The sequence below is a fragment of the Anomaloglossus baeobatrachus genome, chromosome 1 (genome assembly GCF_048569485.1).
Source record: "Anomaloglossus baeobatrachus isolate aAnoBae1 chromosome 1, aAnoBae1.hap1, whole genome shotgun sequence".
Lineage (NCBI taxonomy): Eukaryota > Metazoa > Chordata > Amphibia > Anura > Aromobatidae > Anomaloglossus > Anomaloglossus baeobatrachus.
This window is the reverse complement of record NC_134353.1, coordinates 971,806,987-971,825,413: the sequence shown is the minus strand read 5'-3', so window position 1 is coordinate 971,825,413 and position 18,427 is coordinate 971,806,987. Positions and strand designations below refer to the sequence as shown.

The following is an 18,427-nucleotide window of genomic DNA, read 5'->3' as shown; positions in this document are numbered from 1 at the left end:
TATCCTGTATACACCGCACCTATATACAGTGTGTCCACCCATATCCTGTATACACCGCACCTATATACAGCGTGTCCACCCATATCCTGTATACACCGCACCTATATACAGCGTGTCCACCCATATCCTGTATACACCGCACCTATATACAGTGTGTCCACCCATATCCTGTATACACTGCACCTATATACAGTGTGTCCACCCATATCCTGTATACACTGCACCTATATATAGTGTGTCCACCCATATCCTGTATACACCGCACCTATATACAGTGTGCCCACCCATATCCTGTATACACCGCACCTATATACAGTGTGTCCGCCCATATCCTGTATACACTGCACCTATATACAGTGTGTCCACCCATATCCTGTATACACTGCACCTATATACAGTGTGCCCACCCATATCCTGTATACACTGCACCTATATACAGTGTGCACACCCATATCCTATATACACCGCACCTATATACAGTGTGTCCACCCATATCCTGTATACACTGCACCTATATACAGTGTGTCCACCCATATCCTGTATACACCGCACCTATATATAGTGTGTCCACCCATATCCTGTATACACCGCACCTATATATAGTGTGTCCACCCATATCCTTAATACACCGCACCTATATACAGTGTGCCCACCCATATCCTGTATACACCGCACCTATATACAGTGTGTCCGCCCATATCCTGTATACACTGCACCTATATACAGTGTGTCCACCCATATCCTGTATACACTGCACCTAAATACAGTGTGTCCACCCATATCCTGTATACACCGCACCTATATATAGTGTGTCCACCCATATCCTGTATACACCGCACCTATATACAGTGTGCCCACCCATATCCTGTATACACTGCACCTATATACAGTGTGTCCACCCATATCCTGTATACACCGCACCTATATACAGTGTGTCCACCCATATCCTGTATACACCGCACCTATATACAGTGTGCCCACCCATATCCTGTATACACCGCACCTATATACAGTGTGTCCACCCATATCCTGTATACACCGCACCTATATACAGTGTGTCCACCCATATCCTGTATACACTGAACCTATATACAGTGTGTCCACCCGTATCCTGTATACACCGCACCTATATACAGTGTGCCCACCCATATCCTGTATACACCGCACCTATATACAGTGTGTCCAACCATATCCTGTATACACCGCACCTATATACAGTGTGTCCACCCATATCCTGTATACACCGCACCTATATACAGCGTGTCCACCCATATCCTGTATACACCGCACCTATATACAGTGTGCCCACCCATATCCTGTATACACTGCACCTATATACAGTGTGCACACCCATATCCTGTATACACCGCACCTATATATAGTGTGTCCACCCATATCCTGTATACACCGCACCTATATACAGTGTGTCCACCCATATCCTGTATACACTGCACCTATATACAGTGTGTCCACCCATATCCTGTATACACCGCACCTATATATAGTGTGTCCACCCATATCCTGTATACACCGCACCTATATATAGTGTGTCCACCCATATCCTTAATACACCGCACCTATATACAGTGTGCCCACCCATATCCTGTATACACCGCACCTATATACAGTGTGTCCGCCCATATCCTGTATACACTGCACCTATATACAGTGTGCCCACCCATATCCTGTATACACTGCACCTATATACAGTGTGCACACCCATATCCTGTATACACCGCACCTATATACAGTGTGTCCACCCATATCCTGTATACACTGCACCTATATACAGTGTGTCCACCCATATCCTGTATACACCGCACCTATATATAGTGTGTCCACCCATATCCTGTATACACCGCACCTATATATAGTGTGTCCACCCATATCCTTAATACACCGCACCTATATACAGTGTGCCCACCCATATCCTGTATACACCGCACCTATATACAGTGTGTCCGCCCATATCCTGTATACACTGCACCTATATACAGTGTGTCCACCCATATCCTGTATACACTGCACCTAAATACAGTGTGTCCACCCATATCCTGTATACACCGCACCTATATATAGTGTGTCCACCCATATCCTGTATACACCGCACCTATATACAGTGTGCCCACCCATATCCTGTATACACTGCACCTATATACAGTGTGTCCACCCATATCCTGTATACACCGCACCTATATACAGTGTGTCCACCCATATCCTGTATACACCGCACCAATATACAGTGTGCCCACCCATATCCTGTATACACCGCACCTATATACAGTGTGTCCACCCATATCCTGTATACACCGCACCTATATACAGTGTGTCCACCCATATCCTGTATACACTGAACCTATATACAGTGTGTCCACCCGTATCCTGTATACACCGCACCTATATACAGTGTGCCCACCCATATCCTGTATACACCGCACCTATATACAGTGTGTCCAACCATATCCTGTATACACCGCACCTATATACAGTGTGTCCACCCATATCCTGTATACACCGCACCTATATACAGCGTGTCCACCCATATCCTGTATACACCGCACCTATATACAGCGTGTCCACCCATATCCTGTATACACCGCACCTATATACAGTGTGTCCACCCATATCCTGTATACACTGCACCTATATACAGTGTGTCCACCCATATCCTGTATACACTGCACCTATATATAGTGTGTCCACCCATATCCTGTATACACCGCACCTATATACAGTGTGCCCACCCATATCCTGTATACACCGCACCTATATACAGTGTGTCCGCCCATATCCTGTATACACTGCACCTATATACAGTGTGTCCACCCATATCCTGTATACACTGCACCTATATACAGTGTGCCCACCCATATCCTGTATACACTGCACCTATATACAGTGTGCACACCCATATCCTGTATACACCGCACCTATATACAGTGTGTCCACCCATATCCTGTATACACTGCACCTATATACAGTGTGTCCACCCATATCCTGTATACACCGCACCTATATATAGTGTGTCCACCCATATCCTGTATACACCGCACCTATATATAGTGTGTCCACCCATATCCTTAATACACCGCACCTATATACAGTGTGCCCACCCATATCCTGTATACACCGCACCTATATACAGTGTGTCCGCCCATATCCTGTATACACTGCACCTATATACAGTGTGTCCACCCATATCCTGTATACACTGCACCTAAATACAGTGTGTCCACCCATATCCTGTATACACCGCACCTATATATAGTGTGTCCACCCATATCCTGTATACACCGCACCTATATACAGTGTGCCCACCCATATCCTGTATACACTGCACCTATATACAGTGTGTCCACCCATATCCTGTATACACCGCACCTATATACAGTGTGTCCGCCCATATCCTGTATACACTGCACCTATATACAGTGTGTCCACCCATATCCTGTATACACTGCACCTAAATACAGTGTGTCCACCCATATCCTGTATACACCGCACCTATATATAGTGTGTCCACCCATATCCTGTATACACCGCACCTATATACAGTGTGCCCACCCATATCCTGTATACACCGCACCTATATACAGTGTGTCCGCCCATATCCTGTATACACTGCACCTATATACAGTGTGTCCACCCATATCCTGTATACACCGCACCTATATACAGTGTGCCCACCCATATCCTGTATACACCGCACCTATATACAGTGTGTCCGCCCATATCCTGTATACACTGCACCTATATACAGTGTGTCCACCCATATCCTGTATACACTGCACCTAAATACAGTGTGTCCACCCATATCCTGTATACACCGCACCTATATATAGTGTGTCCACCCATATCCTGTATACACCGCACCTATATACAGTGTGCCCACCCATATCCTGTATACACTGCACCTATATACAGTGTGTCCACCCATATCCTGTATACACCGCACCTATATACAGTGTGTCCACCCATATCCTGTATACACCGCACCTATATACAGTGTGTCCACCCATATCCTGTATACACTGAACCTATATACAGTGTGTCCACCCGTATCCTGTATACACCGCACCTATATACAGTGTGCCCACCCATATCCTGTATACACCGCACCTATATACAGTGTGTCCAACCATATCCTGTATACACCGCACCTATATACAGTGTGTCCACCCATATCCTGTATACACCGCACCTATAACAGTGTGTCCACCCATATCCTGTATACACCGCACCTCTATACAGTGTGTCCACCCATATCCTGTATACACAGCACCTATATACAGTGTGTCCACCCATATCCTGTATACACTGCACCTATATACAGTGTGTCCACCCATATCCTGTATACACCGCACCTATATACAGCGTGTCCACCCATATCCTGTATACACCGCACCTATATACAGTGTGTCCACCCATATCCTGTATACACCGCACCTATATACAGCGTGTCCACCCATATCCTGTATAAACCGCACCTATATACAGTGTGTCCACCCATATCCTGTATACACCGCACCTATATACAGTGTCCACCCATATCCTGTATACACCGCACCGCTATACAGTGTGTCCACCCATATCCTGTATACACCGCACCTATATACAGCGTGTCCACCCATATCCTGTATACACCGCACCTCTATACAGTGTGTCCACCCATAGCCTGTATACACTGCACCTATATACAGTGTGCCCACCCATATCCTGTATACACCGCACCTATATACAGTGTGTCCACCCATATCCTGTATACACCGCACCTATATACAGTGTGTCCACCCATATCCTGTATACACCGCACCTCTATACAGTGTGCTCACCCATATCCTGTATACACCGCACCTATATACAGTGTGTCCGCCCATATCCTGTATACACTGCACCTATATACAGCGTGTCCACCCATATCCTGTATACACCACACCTCTATACAGTGTGTCCACCCATAGCCTGTATACACTGCACCTATATACAGTGTGCCCACCCATATCCTGTATTCACCGCACCTATATACAGTGTGTCCACCCATATCCTGTATACACCGCACCTATATACAGTGTGTCCACCCATATCCTGTATACACCGCACCTATATATAGTGTGTCCACCCATATCCTGTATACACCGCACCTATATACAGTGTGCCCACCCATATCCTGTATACACCGCACCTATATACAGTGTGTCCGCCCATATCCTGTATACACTGCACCTATATACAGTGTGTCCACCCATATCCTGTATACACTGCACCTATATACAGTGTGCCCACCCATATCCTGTATACACTGCACCTATATACAGTGTGCACACCCATATCCTGTATACACCGCACCTATATACAGTGTGTCCACCCATATCCTGTATACACTGCACCTATATACAGTGTGTCCACCCATATCCTGTATACACCGCACCTATATATAGTGTGTCCACCCATATCCTGTATACACCGCACCTATATATAGTGTGTCCACCCATAACCTGTATACACCGCACCTATATATAGTGTGTCCACCCATATCCTGTATACACTGCACCTATATACAGTGTGTCCACCCGTATCCTGTATACACCGCACCTATATACAGTGTGCCCACCCATATCCTGTATACACCGCACCTATATACAGTGTGTCCAACCATATCCTGTATACACCGCACCTATATACAGTGTGTCCACCCATATCCTGTATACACCGCACCTCTATACAGCGTGTCCACCCATATCCTGTATACACCGCACCTCTATACAGTGTGTCCACCCATATCCTGTATACACAGCACCTATATACAGTGTGTCCACCCATATCCTGTATGCACTGCACCTATATACAGTGTGTCTACCCATATCCTGTATACACCGCACCTATATACAGCGTGTCCACCCATATCCTGTATACACCGCACCTATATACAGTGTGTCCACCCATATCCTGTATACACCGCACCTATATACAGCGTGTCCACCCATATCCTGTATAAACCGCACCTATATACAGTGTGTCCACCCATATCCTGTATACACCGCACCTATATACAGTGTCCACCCATATCCTGTCCACCGCCATTAACTTGAGAACGGTGGCAGCTATAGGCATAGAAGTGCTGCCTAGGTATAGTAAAGTAGCCATGCGCTACACAATGAAACCACCTAGAGCGCCACCTGGTGGAAGACAACAGAGTTAGCATTTTTATTTCGAAAACGGAACGAGATAGAGAAAAAAAAGTGAATTACAAAATTGTAGGGCATCATCAATTCAATACGAATCCACGCCTTGCACACAAAATGCTATGATATGAAACCCATGACCCCCCAAACATTGAATGCTGGTCACGCATATGGCGCTCATGAGTGGCCCCCGTCAGCTGCAATGCACATCTGGCCTCTGCACAGCATAATGTATCTGGCTGCAATGCACATCTGGCCTCTGCACAGCATATACTGTATCTGGCTGCAATGCACATCTGGACTCTGCACAGCATACTGTATCTTGCTGCACGCTGTGCAATATGGTAGGTGACACGTTTGCACAAGCATCTGTGATACGTGGTCGTAGGTCCTGCAATGTTGGTGGAGGGGTCGCATACACCTGCTGTTTGATGTGACCTCACAGAAAGAAGTCCAATGGGATCAGGTCAGGTGAGCGTGGAGGCCACTCCACACAGCCTCCATACCCAATGACTTGTAGGAAGGTCTCCATGAGGTGTCGCTCCACGTCTGCAGCCTTCTGAGTGTTACACCTTCTAATCATAGCATTTCTGTATGCAAGGTGTGGACTCGTATTGAATTGATGATGCCCAAAACTTTGTAATAAGCTTTTTTTCTCTATCTCGTTCCGTTTTCAAGATAAAAATGCTAACTCCGTTGTTTTCCACCAGGTGGCGCTATAGGTGGGTTTCATTGCTAGCATAAGGCTAATGGCGGTGGACAGGATATGGGTGGACACACTGTATACATCCCATAGGAGACGCCGGGACTGCTGTATATACATCACAGGAGACATGTATATGCCCTCAGCCCCTCCTGTGATGTAAATGCTCCCAGCCCCTGCTATGATGTATATGCCCCAAGCCCTTTCTGTGATGTATATACCCCCAGCATCTCCAATGTGATGTATAAGTGACAGGAGACGCTGGGGGCATACACATCAAAGGACACACTGGGGGCATAAACATCAAAGGAGACGCTGGGATCATGCACAACACAGAAGACGCTGGTGGCATGCACATAACAAGAGGAGTTGGGGCACATACATAACAAGAGGGGTTGGGGCACATACATAACAAGAGGGGCTGGGGCACATACATCACAAGAGGGCCTGGGGTACAGACATCACTGGGGAGAGGCACAGACATCACTGGGGAGAGGCACAGACATCACTGGGTAGAGGCACAGACATCACTGGGAAGAGGCACAAACATCACTGGGTAGAGGCACAGACATCACTGGGTAGAGGCACAGACATCACTGGGGAGAGGCACAGACAGCACTGGGGAGAGGCACAGACATCACTGGGGAGAGTCACAGACATCACTGGGGAGAGGCACAGACATCACTGGGGAGAGTCACAGACATCACTGGGGAGAGTCACAGACAGCACTGGGGAGAGGCACAGACAGCACTGGGGAGAGGCACAGACATCACTGGGGAGAGTCACAGACAGCACTGGGGAGAGGCACATACATCACTGGGGAGAGTCAAAGACATCACTGGGGAGGGTCACAGACATCACTAGGGAGAAACATAGACAGCACTGGGGAGAGACACAGACAGCAATGGGGAGAGGCACAGACAGCACTGGGGAGAGGCACAGACATCACTGGGGAGAGTCACAGACAGCACTGGGGAGAGGCACAGACATCACTGGGGAGAGTCAAATACATCACTGGGGAGGGTCACAGACATCACTGGGGAGAGACACAGACAGCACTGGGGAGAGGCACAGACAGCAATGGGGAGAGGCACAGACAGCACTGGGGAGAGGCACAGATATCACTGGGGAGAGACACAGACAGCCCTGGGGAGAGGCACAGACAGCACTGGGGAGAGACACAGACATCACTGGGGAGAGACACAGACAGCCCTGGGGAGAGGCACAGACAGCACTGGGGAGAGGCACAGACATCACTGGGGAGAGTCACAGACAGCACTGGGGAGAGGCACAGACATCACTGGGGAGAGTCAAAGACATCACTGGGGAGGGTCACAGACATCACTGGGGAGAGACACAGACAGCACTGGGGAGAGGCACAGACATCACTGGGGAGAGTCAAAGACATCACTGGGGAGAGTCACAGACATCACTGGGGAGAGGCACAGACAGCACTGGGGAGAGGCACAGACAGGACTGGGGAGAGTCACAGACAGCACTGGGGAGAGGCACAGACATCACTGGGGAGAGGCACAGACAGCACTGGGGAGAGGCACAGACAGCACTGGGGAGAGGCACAGACATCACTGGGGAGAGGCACAGACAGCACTGGGGAGAGGCACAGACAGCACTGAGGAGAGGCACAGACATCACTGGGGAGAGTCAAAGACATCACTGGGGAGAGTCACAGACATCACTGGGGAGAGGCACAGACAGCACTGGGGAGAGTCACAAACATCACTGGGGAGAGGCACAGACATCACTGGGGAGAGGCACAGACAGCACTGGGGAGAGGCACAGACAGCACTGGGGAGAGGCACAGACAGCACTGGGGAGAGGCACAGACATCACTGGGGAGAGGCACAGACAGCACTGGGGAGAGGCACAGACATCACTGGGGAGAGGCACAGACAGCACTGGGGAGAGGCACAGACAGCACTGGGGAGAGGCACAGACAGCACTGGGGAGAGGCACAGACAGCACTGGGGAGAGGCACAGACAGCACTGGGGAGAGGCACAGACAGCACTGGGGAGAGGCACAGTGCTGGTAGCTGTGAAGCTGCTGTGGGACGGAAGCACAGAGCGCTAAACCCACCCACAAAGTAAGTCCTGAGCACATTGGCACTGGCCAGCAGGAGAACCCATTAGTACGCACAAGCTGTGCATGTGGGAATTTAAAGGGCCGGCGGTCTGCAAGACTGCAGTGGCGGCTTGAGCACTGCCACCCCCGGGAATCTGCCTGGGAGCCGCCAAAAATGTCTTGGCAGCCGTATGCGGAGATTCCCCACCCCTGCTTTAGAGTGTGGGAGGAAAGTAAAGAATCTGGGGAAAACCCAGGGAGAACATAGAAACTCCTTGAAAGTGTCATTTTTTGTGGGATTTGCTATCCACTGAGCCATCAAGCTGCCCAGTACCTAGTACAGTGCTGACCACTGAGCCCATTATTGCCCTATATATAGCACATTGCTAACCACTGAGCCCCCATCTATAGTAAAGTGCTGCTCACATGTCACAGTTGTATATTTAATCTGTGGGATTGATCTGATTGCTTGGATCTGTTTCTGTATGAAGCCGGTAGTAACGTCCCTGCGGCTGTAACGACTGCTGGGATCTGTTTCTGTATGAAGCCGGTAGTAACGTCCCTGCGGCTGTAACGACTGCTGGGATCTGTTTCTGTATGAAGCCGGTAGTAACGTCCCTGCGGCTGTAACGACTGCTGGGATCTGTTTCTGTATGAAGCCGGTAGTAACGTCCCTGCGGCTGTAACGACTGCTGCACTTTTCTGTATTTCAGAATTCTGCCCTGAAAACTGGACATTGTTTGGCAAAAAATGTTTTTACTTTTCCAAAGAAAAAAAAGGGTGGGACTCGAGCTGGAAAGACTGTGAAGAGAGACAGTCTCATATGGCGGTTTTACAAGAGGACGATGCTGAACTGAAGGTAAGGACCGCGGGCCGCAGACCTGCCGCGTAATCTGCTTCATCTCTGATGGATGGGACACTGAGAAACTGTACAAATAACACACAGCTCCGGCAAAATGAAGGCCCCGCTGCACGATTGTTAGATTGTCTGATTTTTCTCTTTCTATTTCTGAGTAAAATACAAATTGTTCTTTATTCTATAAACTACTGACGTCTTCGAAATGGTGAAAATAACAGAACAATGCACAGAATGCACAGAATGCACAGAATGTGCAGCACTTTCACCTCAAATAATGCAAAGAAAACAAGTTCCTCATAATTTACACACAACAATATAATGTTTTACCACAGGAAGATTAAGAAATCAATATTTTGTGGAATAACCATGATGTGTAATCCCAGCTTTCCTGTGTCTTGGCCGCTTTCCTCCAGTCTTCACACGGCTTTTGAGTGAGCTTATGCCACTCCTGGTGCAGAAATGTAAGCAGTTCTTCTGTTTGATGGCTTGTGACTATCCATCTTCCTCTTGATTACATTCCAGAGGTTTTCAATGGGGTTCAGGTCTGGAGATTGGGCTGGCCATGACAGGGTTTTGATGTAGTGGTCCTTGATCCACGCATTGATTGACCTAGCTGTGTGGCATGATGCATTATCCTGCTGGAAAAAAAAACAGTCCTCAGAGTTGGGGAACATTGCCTGAGCAGAAGGAAGCAGCTGTTATTACAGGATAACCTTGTATGCGGCTTGATTTATACGTCCTTCGCAAAGTTTAATCTTCCCAATTCCAGCCTTGCTGAAGCCTCCCCAGATCATCACCGATCCTCCACCAGATTTCACAGTGGGTGCAGACACTGTGCTTTGTACGCCTCTCCAGGTCTGCGTCTAACCATTCGATGAGCAGGTGTTGAGCCAAGCCTGTGACCCTAACTCGCTTAAACTTCGAGGCATAGATGACATCTGTGACAGAGGTGGTATCCTCAAGAAATTACTCGCGCAATGCAAAGCAAAATGGATAGCTGTCCTTGGGACAATTGTGCCCGGTGGCCTTAATGAGAACATCAGTTTCTCCTCATTTTTATAATGCATCTCTGATTGGTTTGTTTCTGCCCCTATAGCCTCGGCATTCTTCTCAATGGTTCTCTTTTCCTTCTTTCTTCTTTTTTTTTCTTTTTTCTTTTTTGCTTTCTTTACGTTTTGGGTTTCAGGACTCTTTATACATTTGTTTTTAGGTATTCACTATTTTATATTACCATGGTATTTTTTGTTTGCTGACATCACATATTTTATATTGATATTTTTATCAGATCCATTTTTATCTTCCGTGGTTATCCATATGTTGCTGTGGAGCAAGCATGACAACCAACACTGCGCTATCTACATTACATCTTCTAGATGGGAACCATCATATCACCACCTTTTGTCGTTTGTGTGCATGCGCTCGCGTGTTCCCTGGCCAGTCCTCCTAGCATCCTTAGGGCCTCTGTGCGTGTTCGGGTGTCATAGCAATGCTGTGTCGCCCGCGCAGTTTACTCACTCTGCCGGGTGAGTGGTGCAGGGGGGCGGCGACCAGACGCATGCGTCATTCACACAGCTTTCAGGTGATTCACATGATGTGCTCGGTGCCGTATTTAAAAGGTGCTCGCAGCAGTTCCTGGTACCTTGGTCTTTTTCTTCCCCCTGAAGAAGCTATCCAGTTTTCAAACAGTGTGAAACGTACGTAGGGGTGTCTGGCGGTGTGATCCTTGTAACACCGTCTGGTTGGTCCCTGTTTTTCTCCTGTGCCACTCTATACTGGTATGTACTATGGAATTTATCTAACTTTTTTATCCACTGATTGGCTTGTGACACATGTGTCTTTTTAAATTCCTTCAGGGACCACCACTATGTTTTCCATCATCCTGGCACTTTTTTATGGGATACTTTTTATGCTTGCCCCTTGTTAATCCACAATGTGCTTGTGACGGGCTAAGGTGCAATACCCCATTAATGTGAATTGGTGCTCAGGTGCATTGTATTGCCGGTTATTACAGTTTTCCCTATGTCTTCGGTTTTTCCTTTTTTCCTTTCCTGTACCATTGGTATTTTTAATGTCACCTTTGTTTTTCAATAAAAGACATATTTTTGCATGATATACTCGATTTCTCCTGTTTCCTGAGGCCAGTACATGCTGTGGTGAGCCAGACCGCGTGCTCCCTTGCCTCCCTGTGGCCGTCCATGTGCTCTCCTGCTACCTGCTGTCCAGTGGGTCCACACCCGCTTTCCTCCCCGGCGGGCAGTACAGTTGGCTCAGCAGACCATGGATCCCACTGAATACAAAACCCTTAAGGCTGCTTTACACGAGTCGATCTATTGTGCGATGCATCGTTGGGGTCACGGATTTTGTGACGCACTTCCGTCATTCGTAACGACATCTCCTCATGTGACAGCTACTTGCGAGTTCAACCGATGCCTAATCGTTTGAAATTCGGCCATCGTGTACTCATCGTTTAATTCCATAAAATCGGTCAGTTTAGTCTTAATGAACGACACAACGCAAAGTGTGACACCGTGTAATCGGCCATCCTCGTAGTTGTTTGTGACGTCAGTAAACGTTCAGGGCGTATTTGTGGTTTTAAATAATCACGCCTAATCTAATCGGATTGGTTGTAGCAGATGCGTTTTGATTGGTTATTACTGTTATAAAATACGGAGCTGTAGTCATGATGTGTGAACAATCAGCCTTGGCGTCATGCTCAGTGTTTTATAGTGCATTACTCCTAAATTTTCTTACGTTAGTTTGTTCGCTGGATTTTCCGACCTCACTCCTTGTATACCTTTTTTGTGGTAAGTTGTTATATGCCAATCTTTCCTTTTTTGATCAAAATCGACATTTGGCATCATTATAATGTGTGTGTTTTATATAATTTAAGGTATCAGGATGTTCAGCAATGTCAAAACATTTTATCTGTGGGTCTCCTTATGACCGAGATATTGCAGGAGGAGGAGGAAATGGACCAAAATACACGTATGAATCCTCGCCCCAAAAGATTATGGTCACGCCAATGGCTGCTTCGAAGGGATGAGATATCCCACGTGCGTCTAGTGCATGATTTACAGGAACGCAATCCGCATGATTACCGCAACTATCTACGTATGTCGGAAGAATCTTTCTCATTAGTCCTGACGCGTATCAGCCCATACATAAAGCGCAGAGATACTTTAATGCGTAAGGCTGTTCCTGCGGAAGAAAGGTTGCTGGTGACTTTGCGCTATCTTGCCACAGGCCGTAGCCTCACTGATCTACAATATTCTGCTGGTATTTCGAGATCCCTATTAAGTTCCTTAATTCCGGAGACTTGTCAGGCAATAATACATGCGTTAGCAGATTTCATGCCTTTCCCCAAGACAACTTCAGAATGGTCTGATATAGCTCAGAATTTTGCGACGAGGTGGCAATTGCCCCATTTTCTGACTCCTGAATGGAAAGCATACTTGGTGATGACCTTGGAATCTCTTGATCTCTTGTGAAGTCAAGTAGATCAAAATACCACAGCCGTGGGACATAAAGATCGGCAGTCGCAGCCCCTGAACGTCGTGACTCCTCGACTTTATTTAGTTCCTTTTTATTTATTTATTGCGTATTCCTTGTATTTTTTTCTTGATCACATTTACATCCACAGGCTCATTAGGAAAATGGTTTTTAAAGATAGTAATCAGATCCACATAAGCTGCTTGTTTAATGCGTTTGTTACTATATTCAGGCGATTTTATTTTCCAAAGACAGGTTAATGTGCGATATTTTGCAATGAAATCACGCAAAAATAATTCGTTTTGATGAGCCGTCATCTGTGAAAGATTATATGAGAACATTTTATTTGACACTGTTATAATAAACATGTAATATGTTTTTATTTTTAAAATAACAAAAAAGAGAAAAAAATAAAAAAAAACATTATTATGTTTCAAAAAACATATTCCACGATAAAACCTACACAAATAACAATAAAAAATAAACATTAAAAAAAAAAATAATTGGGAACGGCTAAATGACACAATAAATAAAACATACAAAAAATAATATAACCCACCTTTGGAGGATAGATACTCTGAATTCGTCATAAACCAGACCACAAACAAGACTGATGCTAAGGACACACGAGGCAACAAAGACAGGCGCAGAAGCGAAACTATATATATGGTATGTAACCAATCAACCACATTAGCAGAACTGGATTGAGCAGGTCAGAAGAATTCAGGGCGTGCAACAATCTGTCAGGGCCGGGCGGTCGGGCAGACCCAGGAGGTGGATCCACTGGACCGAACTCTAAGATGGTGGTAGGGAGTCCGGTAGCTGAAGCACTGATGGGCAGCAGAACAGTCCGTGCAAGTGAAGGTAGCGAAGGAGTCCCTGGGACCACGGAGTCACAGATGGTAGTCCGGGTGACGTAGCTCAGGTTCGGAGGCCGAGATGATGTCAGGCGGGGTCCGGAACCTTGGGAGCGAGATGACAGGTCACCGCAGGGATCCGAGATGGTACGGACTGTCAGATGGCAGACGGACAGCGTGCGGGGCTCGGGATTCAGCAGGACTGGATGGCGAGGCGGGATCAGCTCTAGAAGAGAGATACGTAAGTATGGCAGGAAAACACAAGGAGACCTGACTCCTAGCTCAGAAAACACGAAGATCAGGCCCCGCCCCCTTGGACAAGAACCCCCTTTATACCCCGTACCTGTCTAACCTCATTTCCTGTTAATGGGCGCTGGCCCTTTAAGAAAGGGTCAGTGACCGCGCGCGCGCCCTAATGCGCGTGCGCGCGGCCCGGGTGCCAGAAGCCAGGGAAGGAGGCTGAGAGGAGGACGCAGGGGAGCCGAGCAGGGCCTGGGAGGCCGTCGGGCGCCGGGATCGGCGGCCAGGAAGCCCAGGAAGGACGGGCACAAGGGACTGGGACGCGGGGAGCGTGGCAGGTGAGCCGGGGAGCGGGGCAGGGGACCCGGGAAGGGGAGCCGAGGACCCGGGGAGCGTGACACAATCCAGACAACGTCACGGAGGGCTGTATAGTTTGCCTAATTACGCCCATACAAAAGACAGATTGACCAAAGGAAAACATGTGTGAAGCCTTTTGGACGTCCGCCATGGCCAATCAATATATCGATGAGCGCTTTGTGGTCGTTTGACAACACTCAACGTGTGACGCATGGACAAATACCTATCAGCAATACAAACAAAAAAAAAAAAAAAGACTTTGCCAAATAAATCGCACGATGGATTGACTCGTGTAAAGCAGCCTTAACTCTTCCAACGTTGTACCAGGGGATGTCTCACATGCAAGACCAGCAGGATCAGATTCTGTCTGATCTATGGTTGGTGGACACCCGTTTGAAAGACTTGGGTCCAGTTATCTCATCTGCATTTGTCCAGCACCAACTGCTTCTGGGCCTTGTCTGTCTGCCCACCATGTTTTGACAATAAACCAAAGCAATGCCGAGGGTTCATCATCAACTATTGCACTCTGCACTTTGAAATGTTGGATCTCCAGTTTTGTTTGGACCAGGCCAAAGTGGCATTCTTAAAGAAAATCTGTCACCAGGTTTTTGACCCCTCATCTGAGAGCAGCATAATATAGGGACAGACACCAAGTAGTCCTCTAATGATAGTCTCCTGCTGATTAAACAGTGATTTTATCAAAACTACACTAAGCAGCTCAGCAAGTGACACATCGCTGGAAACAGGATCTCTGCCACTACATTATGCTGCTCTCAGATTAGCTGGGAAAAACCTGGTGACACATTCCCTTTAATCTCGCACCCCAGTAAGGAGGCTTTCACCTGAGTGAATCCCCTGTGGGAGAGAAGAGACCCAGTTACCTCTGATGTCCTGGATTTCCTGGAGTTCTTCAGGAAAAATTGTAATCAGCAGGGCATTGTCACTTCTGCTGTATCATCTCTTCTTCGGCTGCATTAAGGAGTTCAGACGGTGGGTCAGTATGGTGTTCAATTCTGCACCCGCTCCTCAGAACTGGGATAGAATAATCAGGCGTTAGTGGCCGCCTATTGGGAAGGTATTTCTGGGATGACTTAGGATGAAATGGCAGGCCATGATATTCCCGCTGCACTGGATCGATCAATCGATCACAGGTTCCAGGAACGATCCATCTTAGGAAATCCTGTCCCTTTCATGATACAATCCATTACCAGAATTACACAAAGGAATATACACTTTTGTTATATCAGCAAAAATATACATACCTATATATACAGTGAAATATTTAATAAATGTGGACTATTTACATTCCCCTGTTTGCGGGGGACATATATATTGAATGGAACCCTCAAAGTGGATAAATTCATCATTAGGATAACAGATCTTCTTTCTTCTTTGGCGATAGCAGTTTAAATGTCCATAATAATAATCAATATTGCATTATTGCTATATGGTTCAGTAATCTAATATTAATAAATGTGGATTCATGTTATGGTAGGCCGTGACTGATAATCATATAAAATACATAATTATACTCCCCTAAATCTAAAATGATCAAATGGCTCTGATCATCATCTGATGTCATCTGGTCATCACATGGCATAGTATCATAGTATCATAGTTTTTAAGGTTGAAGGGAGACTCTAAGTCCATCTAGTTCAACCCGTAGCCTAACATGTTGATCCAGAGGAAGGCAAAAAAACCCCAATGTGGCAAACAAGTTCCAATGGGGAAAAAATTTCCTTCCTGACTCCACATCCGGCAATCAGACTAGTTACCTGGATCAATACCCTGTCATAAAATCTAATATACATAACTGGTAATATTAAATTTTTCAAGAAAGGCATCCAGGCTCTGCTTAAATGTTAGTAGTGAATCACTCATTACAACATCATGCGGCAGAGAGTTCCATAGTCTCACTGCTCGTACAGTAAAGAATCCTCGTCTGTGATTATGATTAAACCTTTTTTCCTCAAGACGTAGCGGATGCCCCCGTGTTCCAGTCGCAGGCCTAGGTGTAAAAAGATCTTTGGAAAGGTCTCTGTACTGTCCCCTCATATATTTATACATTGTGATTAGATCCCCCCTAAGCCTTCGTTTTTCCAAACTAAATAACCCCAAGTTTAATAACCTGTCTTGGTATTGCAGCCCACCCATTCCTCTAATAATCTTGGTCGCTCTTCTCTGCACCCTCCAGTTCAGCTATGTCCTTCTTATATATCGGTGACCAGAATTGTACACAGTATTCTAAGTGCGGTCGCACTAGTGACTTGTACAGAGGTAGAACTATATTTTTTTCATGAACACTTCTACCTCTTTTAATACATCCCATTATTTTATTAGCCCTGGCAGCAGCTGCCTGACACTGTCCACTAAAGTGAAGTTTACCATCCACCCATACACCCAAGTCTTTTTCTGTGTCTGTTTTACCCAGTGTTCTACAATTAAGTACATAATCATAAATGTTATTTCCTCTACCCAAGTGCATGACCTTACATTTATCTACATTAAACTTCAATTGCCACTTCTCAGCCCAATCCTCCAATTTACATAAATCTCCCTGTAATATAAAATTATCCTCCTCTGTATTGATTACCCTGCAGAGTTTAGTATCATCTGCAAATATTGAAATTCTACTCCGCATGCTCCCAACAAGGTCATTTATAAATATGTTGAAAAGAAGCGGGCCCAATACTGACCCCTGTGGTACCCCACTATGAACTGAGACCCAGTCCGAGTACGTACCATTAATAACCACCCTTTGTTTCCTATCACTGAGCCAGTTTTTAACCCAGTTACACATATTTTCCCCTATCCCCATTATTCTCATTTTATGTACCAACCTTTTGTGTGGCACCGTATCAAAAGCTTTTGAAAAGTCCATATACACAACATCCACTGCATTTCCCTGCTCCAGGCTTGAACTTACCTCTTCATAGAAGCTGATCAAATTAGTTTGACAGGATCGATCCCTCATAAACCCATGTTGATACTCTGTCATAAGGTTATTTTTCTTGAGATACTCCAGTATAGCATCTCTCAAGAAACCCTCAAGGATTTTACCAACCGTAGAGGTTAAACTTACCGGCCTATAATTTCCCGGCTCAGTTTTTGTCCCCTTTTTGAATATTGGCACCACATTTGCTATGCGCCAGTCCTGCGGTACCGACCCTGTTATTAAGGAATCTGAGAAGATTAAAAATAATGGTCTATCTATCACAGAACTCAATTCCTGTAGTACTCTGGGGTGTATGCCATCCGGACCCGGAGATTTGTCAACCTTAGTGATTTCGAGGCGGCGGCGTACTTCCTGCTGGGTTAAGCAGGTAATATTCAAGGGTGAATTTATGGTATCACTGGTCATGTCATCTGCCATGACATTTTCTTGTATAAAAACCGTAGAAAAAAAGTCATTCAGCAGGTTGGCTTTACCCTCATCCCCTTCCACCATTTCACCAAGACTATTTTTAAGGGGGCCAACACTATCGCTTTTCAGTTTTTTACTGTTTATGTAGTTAAAGAATATTTTAGGATTATTTTTACTTTCTCTCGCAATGAGTCTCTCTGTCTCAAACTTAGCTAACTTAATTTGCTTTTTACATATTTTATTTAATTTTCTATAATTATATAATGCCTCATCACTACCTACCCTCTTTAATTCTT

General features: G+C 46.2%; 1 protein-coding gene across 1 annotated transcript in view; it reads left to right on the top strand.

Moving 5' to 3' along the window:
* LOC142302946 (uncharacterized) overlaps positions 1-18,427 on the top strand; it is a 101,946-nt gene that overhangs the window by 74,364 nt on the left and 9,155 nt on the right. The window contains exon 5 of the mRNA XM_075344052.1: positions 9,679-9,824. Within this exon, the coding sequence (XP_075200167.1) occupies positions 9,679-9,824 (146 nt within the window). The remainder of the gene's footprint in view (positions 1-9,678; positions 9,825-18,427) is intronic.